Below are 15,000 nucleotides of genomic sequence, written 5' to 3' on the forward strand. Positions count from 1 at the left end.
GTGAGTGGGTGAGTGAGTGGGTGGGTGAGTGGGTGAGTGAGTGGGTGAGTGGATAGGTGAGTGGGTGAGTGAGTGGGTGGGTGAGTGGGTGAGTGAGTGGGTCAGTGAGTGGGTGGGTGAGTGGGTGAGTGAGTGGGTCAGTGAGTGGGTGGGTGAGTGGGTGAGTGGGTGAGTGAGTGGGTGGGTGAGTGGGTTAGTGAGTGGGTGGGTGGGTGAGTGAGTGGGTGGGTGAGTGGGTGAGTGAGTGGGTGAGTGGGTGGGTGAGTGAGTGGGTCAGTGAGTGGGTGGGTGAGTGGGTGAGTGAGTGGGTGGGTGAGTGGGTGAGTGAGTGGGTCAGTGAGTGGGTGGGTGAGTGGGTGAGTGAGTGGGTGGGTGGGTGAGTGGGTGAGTGAGTGAGTGAGTGGGTGGGTGGGTGAGTGAGTGGGTGGGTGGGTGAGTGGGTGGGTGAGTGGATGGGTGAGTGGGTGAGTGGGTGGGTGAGTGGGTGAGTGAGTGGGTGAGTGAGTGGGTCAGTGAGTGGGTGGGTGAGTGGGTGAGTGAGTGGGTCAGTGAGTGGGTGGGTGAGTGGGTGAGTGAGTGGATGGGTGGGTGAGTGGGTGAGTGGGTGAGTGAGTGGGTGAGTGAGTGGGTGAGTGAGTGGGTGGGTGAGTGGGTGAGTGAGTGGGTCAGTGAGTGGGTGGGTGAGTGGGTGAGTGATTGGGTGGGTGAGTGGGTGAGTGAGTGGGTCAGTGAGTGGGTGGGTGAGTGGGTGGGTGAGTGGGTGAGTGAGTGGGTGGGTGGGTGAGTGAGTGGGTCAGTGAGTGGGTGGGTGAGTGAGTGGGTCAGTGAGTGGGTCAGTGAGTGGGTGGGTGGGTGAGTGGGTAAGTGAGTGAGTGGGTGGGTGAATGGGTGAGTGGGTGGGTGAGTGGGTGAGTGGGTGGGTGGGTGAGTGGGTGGGTGAGTGGGTGGGTGGGCGGGTGAGTGGGTGAGTGAGTGGGTGAGTGAGTGGGTGAGTGAGTGGGTGGGTGAGTGGTGGGTGAGTGGGTGGGTGAGTGGGTGGGTGAGTGGTGGGTGAGTGGTGGGTGAGTGGGTGGATGAGTGAGTGGGTGGGTGAGTGGGTGAGTGAGTGGGTGAGTGGGTGAGTGAGTGGGTGAGTGGGTGGGTGGGTGAGTGAGTGGGTGAGTGGGTGGGTGAGTGGGTGGGTGGGTGAGTTGGTGGGTGGGTGGGTGAGTGGGTGGGTGAGTGGGTGAGTGGGTGGGTGGATGAGTGGTGGGTGAGTGGGTGGGTGAGTGGGTGGGTGGGTGAGTGGGTAAGTGGGTGGGTGGGTGGTGGGTGAGTGGGTGGATGAGTGAGTGGGTGGGTGAGTGGGTGAGTGGGTGGGTGGGTGAGTGGGTGAGTGGTGGGTGGGTGGGTGGATGAGTGGTGGGTGAGTGGGTGGGTGAGTGGGTGGGTGAGTGGGTGGGTGAGTGGGTAAGTGGGTGGGTGAGTGGGTGGATGAGTGGGTGAGTGGGTGGGTGGTGGGTGAGTGGGGAGCGGTGGTGCAGTGGTTAGCGCGCCACGCTTCTCTACGCCGCTCTACACTACACTACTATACGCTACACTATACACTACTACACAACACTCTACACTACACTATACACTACACTACTATACGCTACACTATACACTACACACTACTACACTACACTATACACTACACTATACACTACACTATACACTACACTATACACTACACTACTATACGCTGCACTCTACACTACTACACAACACTCTACACTACACTATACACTACACTACTATACGCTACACTATACACTACTACACAACACTCTACACTACACTATACACTACACTACTCCTAACCCACCACTCCCAACACACACACACACACACGTGTACACACACAAACCCATACACACACACACGTGTGCACACACAAACCCATACACACACACACGTGCACACACACACACACGTGCACACACACACGTGTACACACACACACACGTGTACACACACACAAACCCATACACACACACACGTGCACACACACACGTGTACACACACACACGTGTACACACACACACGTGTACACACACACGTACACACATGTACACACACACACACACACATGTACACACACACACACATGTACACACACACACACATGTACACACACACACACGTACACACACACGTGTACACACACACACACGTGCACACACACACACGTACACACACACGTGTACACACACACGTGTACACACACACACGCGTGTACACACACACACGTACACACACACGTGTACACACACACGTGTACACACACACACACGTGCACACACACACACGTACACACACACGTGCACACACACACGTGTACACACACACACGCGTGTACACACACACACGTACACACACACGTGTACACACACACGTGTACACACACACACGCGTGTACACACACACACGTACACACACACGTGTACACACACACGTGTACACACACACACACGTGCACACACACACACGTACACACACACGTGCACACACACACGTGTACACACACACACGCGTGTACACACACACACGTGTACACACACACGTGTACACACACACACACGTGTACACACACACACATGTACACACACACACACGTGTACACACACACGCGTGCACACACACACACGTGTACACACACACACACGTGTACACACACACACGCGTGTACACACACACACGTGTACACACACACACACGTGTACACACACACACGCGTGTACACACACACACGTGTACACACACACGTGTACACACACACACACGTGTACACACACACACATGTACACACACACACACGTGTACACACACACACACGTGTACACACACACACACGTGTACACACACACACACGTGTACACACACACACACGTGTACACACACACACACGTGTACACACACACGCGTGCACACACACACACATGTACACACACACACACGTGTACACACACACACACGTGTACACACACACGTGTACACACACACACACGTGTACACACACACGCGTGCACACACACACACACGTGCACACACACACATGTACACACACACACATGTACACACACACACACGTGTACACACACACGCGTGCACACACACACGCGTGCACACACACACACGTACACACACACACACACATGTACACACACACACACGTACACACACACGTGTACACACACACACACGTGTACACACACACGCGTGCACACACACACACGCGTGCACACACACACACGCGTGCACACACACACACACGTGTACACACACACACGTGTACACACACACGCGTGCACACACACACACACGTGTACACACACACACACGTGCACACACACACACACGTGTACACACACACACATGTACACACACACACACGTGTACACACACACACGTGCACACACACACCCGTGTACACACACACACATGTACACACACACACACGTGTACACACACACACGTGCACACACACACACGTGCACACACACACACACGTGTACACACACACACATGTACACACACACACACGTGTACACACACACACGTGCACACACACACACGTGCACACACACACACACGTGTACACACACACACACGTGCACACACACACGTGTACACACACACACACGTGCACACACACACGTGTACACACACACACGTGCACACACACACACGTGCACACACACACACACGTGTACACACACACACACGTGCACACACACACGTGTACACACACACACACGTGCACACACACACGTGTACACACACACACACGTGTGTGTACCTGATTGTGTCATCAATCAGACGGTCGGAGCTGTGAACACAAAACAGCGAAGTAGAACATCACCACGTGTACACAGACAAAGGCAAAGGGCCCCGTGTAGCCCACACAGCCTGCTGGGTCAAGTGCAGCAAGCGAGCACTCACCCAGCCACCCAGCCACTCGCCTGCCCGCCCACTCACCCACCCACCCAGCCACTCGCCCGCCCGCCCACTCAAACACCCACCCACCACTCATCCACTCACCCACCCACCACTCATCCACCTACCCACTCACCCACCCACCCACCCACTCACCCACCCACTCACCCACCCACCACTCATCCACCCACCCACTCACCCACCCACCCAGCCACTCGCCCGCCCGCCCGCCCGTCCACTCACCCACCCACCCACTCACCCACCCACTCACCCACCCACCACTCATCCACCCACCCACTCACCCACCCACCCACCCACTCACCCACCCACTCACCCACCCACCACTCATCCACCCACCCACTCACCCACCCACTCACCCACCCACTCACCCACTCACCCACTCACTCACCCACCCACTCATTCACCCACCCACCCACTCATTCACCCACTCACCCACTCACTCACTCACCCACCCACCCACTCACCCACCCACCCACTCACCCACCCACCCACCCACTCACCCACCCACCCACCCACTCACTCACTCACCCACCCACCCACTCACTCACTCACCCACCCACCCACCCACTCACTCACTCACCCACCCACCCACCCACTCACTCACTCACTCACCCACTCACCCACCCACCCACTCACTCACTCACTCACCCACCCACTCACTCACTCACCCACCCACCCACCCACTCACTCACTCACTCACCCACCCACCCACTCACTCACTCACCCACCCTCTCACCCACCCACCCACTCACCCACTCACCCACCCACCCACCCACTCACCCACCCACCCACCCACTCACCCACCCACTCACTCACTCACCCACCCTCTCACCCACCCACTCACCCACTCACTCACCCACCCACCCACCCACCCACCCACCCACCCACCCACTCACTCACTCACTCACCCACCCACCCACTCACTCACTCACCCACCCACCCACTCACTCACCCACCCACCCACCCACCCACCCACTCACTCACTCACCCACCCACCCACCCACCCACCCACTCACTCACTCACTCACCCACCCACCCACTCACTCACTCACCCACCCACCCACTCACTCACCCACCCACCCACCCACCCACCCACTCACTCACTCACCCACCCACCCACCCACCCACTCACTCACTCACCCACCCACTCACTCACTCACCCACCCACCCACCCACTCACTCACTCACCCACCCACCCACCCACCCACTCACTCACTCACTCACCCACTCACCCACCCACCCACTCACTCACTCACTCACCCACCCACTCACTCACTCACCCACCCACCCACCCACTCACTCACTCACTCACTCACCCACCCACCCACTCACTCACTCACCCACCCTCTCACCCACCCACCCACTCACCCACTCACTCACCCACCCACCCACCCACTCACCCACCCACCCACCCACTCACCCACCCACTCACTCACTCACCCACCCTCTCACCCACCCACTCACCCACTCACCCACCCACCCACCCACCCACCCACCCACCCACCCACTCACTCACTCACTCACCCACCCACCCACTCACTCACTCACCCACCCACCCACTCACTCACCCACCCACCCACCCACCCACCCACTCACTCACTCACCCACCCACCCACCCACTCACTCACTCACCCACCCACTCACTCACCCACCCACCCACCCACTCGTTCGCTCAGTGAGTGAATGAGTGGGTGGGTGAGTGGGTGCTAGAGGCTACACGGGGATCTTTGTCTTTGTGCGTGTCTGTACAACCCGTGGCACCTGCAGGGTCTGTCACGTGACCTCCTCCTCATGCACCTAGCCTGGCACAGCAGTCAACCTGTGGCACCTGCAGGGTCTGTCACGTGACCTCCTCCTCATGCACCTAGCCTGGCACAGCAGTCAACCCATGGCACCTGCTGGGTCTGTCACGTGACCTCCTCCTCATGCACCTAGCCTGGCACAGCAGTACAACCCATGGCACCTGCTGGGTCTGCCCCGTGACCTCCTCGCGCACCTAGCCTGGCACAGGCGCCGTGGTGACGTCACCACCACTTCGTAGGGAACGGTTGTTGTTGGGAGGGTCTCTGTGCGCGCGTGTGTGTGAATGCGTGTGTGTGTGAATGTGTGTGTGTGCGTGTATGCGTGTGTGTGCATGCGTGTGTGTGTGTGTGCGTGTGTGTGAATGCGTGTGTGTGTGAATGTGTGTGTGTGCGTGTATGCGTGTGTGCGTGTGTGTGCATGCGTGTGTGCATGCGTGTGTGTGTGCGTGTGTGCGTGTGTGCATGCGTGTGTGTGTGCATGCGTGTGTGTGTGTGCGTGAGCGTGTGTGTGAGCGTGTGCATGCGTGTGTGTGCGTGTGCATGCGTGTGTGCGTGCGTGCATGTGTGTGAGCGTGTGTGTGCGTGTGTGCATGCGTGTGTGTGCGTGTGTGCATGCGTGTGTGTGCGTGCGTGTGTGTGCATGCGTGTGTGTGCGTGCGTGTGTGTGCGTGCATGCGTGTGTGTGTGTGTGCATGCATCTGTGTGTGTGCGTGCGCCCGTGTGTGTCCGTGTGCAAATGTGCATGCGTGCAAGTGCGTTCGTGTGTGCGTGTGCGTGCATCTGTGTGTGTGTCTGTGTGCGCTGAGTGTGTCTGTGTCTGTGTGTGTGTCTGTGTGTGTGTCTGTGTGTGTGTCTCTGTGTGTGTCTCTGTGTGTGTGTCTGTATGTGTGTGTCTGTGTGTGTGTCTGTGTGTGTGTGTCTGTGTGTGTGTGTGTCTGTGTGTGTGTCTGTGTGTGTGTCTGTCTGTGTGTGTCTCTGTGTGTGTGTGTGTCTGTGTGTGTGTGTGTCTGTGTGCGCTGAGTGTGTCTGTGTCTGTGTGTGTGTGTCTGTGTGTGTGTCTGTGTGTGTCTCTGTGTGTGTGTCTGTGTGTGTCTGTGTGTGTGTATCTGTGTCTGTGTGTGTGTCTGTGTGTGTGTCTGTGTGTGTGTCTGTGTGTGTCTGTGTGTGTGTCTGTGTGTGTCTGTGTGTGTCTGTGTGTGTGTGTGTCTGTGTGTGTCTGTGTGTGTCTGTGTGTGTGTGTCTGTGTGTGTGTGTCTGTGTGTGTCTGTGTGTGTGAGCAAATGCAGTTGCCATGGCAACTCGTAATGAATGCAGACCCATGGAGACTCACTGGATGCTGAGTGATTCAGAAATTCTGCACACACAGCTACAGCCAAAGATCCCCCAGGTAGCCTCTAGCAGGATGTAGGGGCAAGTGCTGTTAGTAGCGAGAAGCAGCGCCTACACACATAGACAAAGACCGCCCAGGTAGCCTCTAGCACCCACCCACCCACTCACCCACCCACGCACCCACCCACCCACGCACCCACGCACCCACGCACCCACGCACCCACCCACCCACTCACTCACCCACCCACCCACCCACGCACCCACCCACACACCCACCCACCCACCCACACACCCACCCACCCACTCACCCACCCACGCACCCACCCACCCACCCACGGACCCACCCACTCACCCACTCACTCACTCACCCACCCACCACCCACCACATCACCCACCCACCACCCACACCACCAACTCACCCACTCACCCACCCACTCACTCATCCACCCACCCACCGACCAACTGACCAACTCACACACCCACCCACTCATCCACCGACCCAATCACTTACCGACCCACTCACTCACCCACTCATCCACCCACTCATCCACCCACCCACCCACCGACCCATTCACCCACCGACCCACTCACCCACCCACTCACCCACCCACCCACTCACCCACCCACCCACTCACCCACCCACCCACCCACTCACCCACCCACCCACCCACTCACCCACCCACCCACCCACTCACCCACCCACCCACCCACCCACTCACCCACCCACCCACCCACCCACTCACCCACCCACCCACCCACTCACCCACCCACTCACCCACCCACCCACCCACCCACTCACCCACCCACCCACCCACTCACCCACCCACCCACCCACTCACCCACTCACCCACCCACCCACCCACCCACTCACCCACTCACCCACCCACCCACTCACCCACCCACCCACTCACCCACCCACCCACCCACCCACTCACCCACCCACCCACCCACCCACTCACCCACCCACCCACCCACCCACCCACTCACCCACCCACCCACCCACACACTCACTCACTCACTCACCCACCCACCCACTCACCCACCCACCCACCCACACACTCACTCACCCACCCACCCACCCACTCACCCACCCACCCACCCACCCACTCACCCACCCACCCACTCACCCACCCACCCACTCACCCACCCACCCACCCACCCACCCACTCACCCACCCACCCACCCACCCACTCACCCACCCACCCACCCACTCACCCACTCACCCACCCACCCACCCACCCACCCACTCACCCACCCACCCACCCACCCACCCACTCACCCACCCACTCACCCACCCACCCACTCACCCACCCACTCACCCACCCACTCACCCACCCACCCACTCACCCACCCACCCACCCACTCATCCACCCACCCACTCATCCACCGACCCACTCACACACACACCCACTCACCCACCCACCCACTCACCCACTCACTCACTCACCCACCCACCCACTCACTCACTCACCCACCCACTCACCCACCCACTCACCCACTAACTCACCCACCCACCCACTCACTCACTCACTCACCCACCCACTCACCCACCCATCCACTCACTGACCCACTCACCCACCCACTCACCCACAACCGGCCCACTCACCCACCGACCCACTCACCCACCACCCAACCCACCGACCCACTAACCCACCCACTCACTCACCCACCGACCCACTCACGCACCCACCGACCCACTCACCGACCCACTCACTCACCCACTTACCCACCCACCGACCCACTCACTCACCCACCCACTCACCCACCCACCCACCCACACACTCACTCACTCACCCACCCACCCACTCACCCACCCACCCACCCACACACTCACTCACCCACCCACCCACCCACTCACCCACCCACCCACCCACCCACTCACCCACCCACCCACTCACCCACCCACCCACCCACCCACCCACTCACCCACCCACCCACCCACCCACTCACCCACCCACCCACCCACCCACTCACCCACTCACCCACCCACCCACCCACCCACTCACCCACCCACCCACCCACCCACCCACTCACCCACCCACTCACCCACCCACCCACTCACCCACCCACTCACCCACCCACTCACCCACCCACCCACTCACCCACCCACCCACCCACTCATCCACCCACCCACTCATCCACCGACCCACTCACACACACACCCACTCACCCACCCACCCACTCACCCACTCACTCACTCACCCACCCACCCACTCACTCACTCACCCACCCACTCACCCACCCACTCACCCACTAACTCACCCACCCACCCACTCACTCACTCACTCACCCACCCACTCACCCACCCATCCACTCACTGACCCACTCACCCACCCACTCACCCACAACCGGCCCACTCACCCACCGACCCACTCACCCACCACCCAACCCACCGACCCACTAACCCACCCACTCACTCACCCACCGACCCACTCACGCACCCACCGACCCACTCACCGACCCACTCACTCACCCACTTACCCACCCACCGACCCACTCACTCACCCACCCACTCACCCACCCACTCACTCACCCACCCACCGACCCACTCACTCACCCACTTACCCACCCACCGACCCACTCACTCACCCACCCACTCACCCACCCACCGACCCACTCACTCACCCACCCACTCACCCACTCACCCACCCACTCACCCACCCACCGACCCACTCACCCACCCACCCACTCACCCACCCAACCACCCACCCACTCACTCACCCACTCAACCACCCACTCACCCACCCACCCACCCACTCACTCACCCACCCATCCACCCACCGACCCACCGACGAACTGACCAACTCACACACCCACCCACTCATCCACCCACCCACCGACCCAATCACTTACCGACCCACTCACCCACTCACTCACCCACCCACTCACTCACCCACTCACTCACCCACTCACCCACCCACTCATCCACTCACTCACTCACCCACCCACCCACCCACACACTCACTCACCCACCCACCCACCCACTCACTCACCCACCCACCCACTCACCCACCCACCCACTCACCCACCCACCCACTCACCCACCCACCCACCCACTCACCCACCCACCCACCCACCCACACACTCACTCACCCACCCACCCACTCACCCACCCACCCACCCACCCACTCACCCACCCACCCACCCACTCACCCACCCACCCACTCACCCACTCACCCACCCACCCACCCACCCACCCACCCACTCACCCACCCACCCACCCACCCACCCACCCACCCACCCACTCACCCACCCACCCACCCACCCACTCACCCACCCACTCACTCACCCACCCACTCACCCACCCACTCACCCACCCACTCACCCACCCACCCACTCACCCACCCACCCACCCACTCATCCACCCACCCACTCATCCACCGACCCACTCACACACACACCCACTCACCCACCCACCCACTCACCCACCCACCCACTCACCCACTCACTCACTCACCCACCCACCCACTCACTCACTCACCCACCCACTCACCCACCCACTCACCCACTAACTCACCCACCCACCCACTCACTCACTCACTCACCCACCCACTCACCCACCCATCCACTCACTGACCCACTCACCCACCCACTCACCCACAACCGGCCCACTCACCCACCGACCCACTCACCCACCACCCAACCCACCGACCCACTAACCCACCCACTCACTCACCCACCCACCCACTCACGCACCCACCGACCCACTCACCGACCCACTCACTCACCCACTTACCCACCCACCGACCCACTCACTCACCCACCCACTCACCCACCCACTCACTCACCCACCCACCGACCCACTCACTCACCCACTTACCCACCCACCGACCCACTCACTCACCCACCCACTCACCCACCCACCGACCCACTCACTCACCCACCCACTCACCCACCCACCGACCCACTCACCCACCCACCCACTCACCCACCCAACCACCCACCCACTCACTCACCCACTCAACCACCCACTCACCCACCCACCCACCCACTCACTCACCCACCCATCCACCCACCGACCCACCGACGAACTGACCAACTCACACACCCACCCACTCATCCACCCACCCACCGACCCAATCACTTACCGACCCACTCACCCACTCACTCACCCACCCACTCACTCACCCACCCACTCACCCACTCACCCACCCACTCATCCACTCACTCACCCACTCACTCACCCAATGACTTACCGACCCACTCACCCACCCACTCCCCCACTCACCCACCCACTCATCCACCCAATCACATGGGGCATCAGCGCCACCCAGTGGTGAGGGTAAGGAGACGTGACACAGAGACCCTCACCCACCCACTCACCCACTCACCCACTCACTCACCCACTCACTCACTCACCCACTCACTCACCCACCCACCCATTCACTCAATCACCAACCCACTCACTCACCCACTCACTCACTCACCCACTCACTCACCCACTCACTCACCCACCCACCCATTCACTCAATCACCAACCCACTCACTCACCCACCCACTCACTCACCCACTCACTCACTCACCCACTCACTCACTCACTCACCCACTCACTCACCCACTCACCCACCCACCCACCTATCCACCCACCCACCTACTCACTCACCCACCCACCCACTCACTCACTCACTCACCCCACTCACTCACTCACCCACCCACTCACCCACCCACTCACCCACTCACCCACCCACTCACCCAGTCACTCACTCAACCACCCACCCACTCACCCACTCACCCACCCACCCACCTATCCACCCACCCACTCACCCACCCACTCACTCACTCACCCACTCACTCACCCACTCACTCACCCACTCACTCACCCACTCACTCACTCACTCACCCACTCACTCACTCACCCACTCACTCACCCACTCACTCACTCACCCACTCACTCACCCACTCACTCACCCACTCATTCACCCACTCACTCACCCACTCACTCACTCACCCACCCACCCACCCACCCACTCACTCACCCACCCACTCACTCACTCACTCACCCACTCACTCACTCACTCACCCACTCACCCACCCACTCACCCACCCACTCACCCACCCACTCACCCAGTCACTCACTCAACCACCCACCCACTCACCCACTCACCCACCCACCCACCTATCCACCCACCCACCCACCCACTCACTCACCCACCCACCCACTCACTCACTCACCCATTCACTCACTCACTCACTCACCCACTCACTCACCCACTCACTCACCCACTCACTCACCCACTCACTCACCCACTCACTCACTCACTCACCCACTCACTCACCCACTCACTCACTCACTCACCCACCCACCCACTCACCCACGACCCACCCACCACCCACCACCCATCCACCACCCACTCACCCACCCACTCACTCACCCACCCACTCACCCACTCACTCACTCACTCACTCACCCACCCACCCACTCACTCACCAACCCACTCACTCACCCACTCACTCACTCACCCACTCACTCACTCACCCACTCACCCAGTCACTCACTCAACCACCCACCCACTCACCCACTCACCCACCCACCCACCTATCCACCCACCCACCCACCCACTCACTCACCCACCCACCCACCCACTCACTCACTCACCCACTCACTCACCCACTCACTCACCCACTCACTCACTCACTCACCCACTCACTCACCCACTCACTCACTCACTCACCCACCCACCCACTCACCCACGACCCACCCACCACCCACCACCCATCCACCACCCACTCACCCACCCACTCACCCACCCACCCACTCACCCACCCACTCACCCACTCACTACTCACTCACTCACTCACTCACACACTCACTCACCCACCCACCCACTCACTCACCAACCCACTCACTCACTCACTCACCCACTCACTCACTCACTCACCCACTCACCCACCCACCCACCCACCCACTCACCCACCCACTCACTCACTCACCCACTCACCCACCCACCCACTCACCCAGTCACTCACTCAACCACCCACCCACTCACCCACTCACCCACCCACCCATCCACCCACTCACTCACCCACCCACTCACTCACTCACTCACCCACTCACTCACTCACCCACTCACTCACTCACCCACTCACTCACTCCCCCACCCACCCACTCACCCACCACCCATCACCCACCCACCACCCACTCACCCCACTCACCCACCCACCCACTCACTCACTCACCCACTCACTCACTCCCCCACCCACTCCACTCACCCACCACCCATCACCCACCCACCACCCACTCACCCACTCACCCACCCACCCACCCACTCACCCACCCACCCACCCACCCACTCACCCACCCACCCACTCACCCACTCACCCACCCCACCACCCACTCACCCACCCACCCACTCACCCACCCACCCACCCACCCACCCACCCACCCACCCACCCACTCACCCACCCCACCCACCCACCCACCCACCCACTCACCCACCCACTCACTCACCCACCCACTCACCCACCACTCACCCACCCACCCACTCACCCACCCACCCACTCATCCACCCACCCACTCATCCACCGACCCACTCACACACACACCCCACTCACCCACCCACCCACTCACCCACCCACTCACCCACTCACTCACTCACCCACCCACCCACTCACTCACTCACCCACCCACTCACCCACCCACTCACCCACTAACTCACCCACCCACCCACCCACCCACTCACTCACTCACTCACCCACCCACTCACCCACCCATCCACTCACTGACCCACTCACCCACCCACTCACCCACAACCGGCCCACTCACCCACCGACCCCACTCACCCACCACCCAACCCACCGACCCACTAACCCACCCACTCACTCACCCACCCACCCACTCACGCACCCACCGACCCACTCACCGACCCACTCACTCACCCACCTTACCCACCCACCGACCCACTCACTCACCCCACCCACTCACCCACCCACTCACTCACCCACCCACCGACCCACTCACTCACCCACTTACCCACCCACCGACCCACTCACTCACCCACCCACTCACCCACCCACCGACCCACTCACTCACCCACCCACTCACCCACCCACCGACCCCACTCACCCACCCACCCACTCACCCACCCAACCACCCACCCACTCACTCACCCACTCAACCACCCACTCACCCACCCACCCACCCACTCACTCACCCACCCATCCACCCACCGACCCACCGACGAACTGACCAACTCACACACCCACCCACTCATCCACCCACCCACCGACCCAATCACTTACCGACCCACTCACCCACTCACTCACCCACCCACTCACTCACCCACCCACTCACCCACTCACCCACCCACTCATCCACTCACTCACCACTCACTCACCCAATGACTTACCGACCCACTCACCCACCCACTCCCCCACTCACCCACCCACTCATCCACCCAATCACATGGGGCATCAGCGCCACCCAGTGGTGAGGGTAAGGAGACGTGACACAGAGACCCTCACCCACCCACTCACCCACTCACCCACTCACTCACCCACTCACTCACTCACCCACTCACTCACCCCCACCCACCCATCACTCAATCACCAACCCACTCACTCACCCACTCACACACTCACCCACTCACTCACCCACTCACACACCCACCCACCCATTCACTCAATCACCAACCCACTCACTCACCCACCCACTCACTCACCCACTCACTCACTCACCCACTCACTCACTCACTCACCCACTCACTCACCCACTCACCACCCACCCACCTATCCACCCACCCACCTACTCACTCACCCACCCACCCACTCACTCACTCACTCACCCACTCACTCACTCACTCACCCACTCACCCACCCCACTCACCCACTCACCCACCCACTCACCCAGTCACTCACTCAACCACCCACCCACCCACTCACCCACTCACCCACC

General features: G+C 60.9%; 1 protein-coding gene across 1 annotated transcript in view; it reads right to left on the reverse strand.

The window, feature by feature from the left end:
• The window catches only part of GOSR1 (golgi SNAP receptor complex member 1), a 35,380-nt gene that overhangs the window by 4,335 nt on the left and 16,045 nt on the right, over nt 1-15,000 (reverse strand). The window contains exon 8 of the mRNA XM_078884598.1: nt 3,821-3,850. Coding sequence (XP_078740724.1) covers nt 3,821-3,850 — 30 coding nt within the window. The remainder of the gene's footprint in view (nt 1-3,820; nt 3,851-15,000) is intronic.

The sequence above is a fragment of the Lampetra fluviatilis genome, unplaced genomic scaffold (assembly GCF_964198595.1).
Source record: "Lampetra fluviatilis unplaced genomic scaffold, kcLamFluv1.1 SCAFFOLD_165, whole genome shotgun sequence".
Lineage (NCBI taxonomy): Eukaryota > Metazoa > Chordata > Hyperoartia > Petromyzontiformes > Petromyzontidae > Lampetra > Lampetra fluviatilis.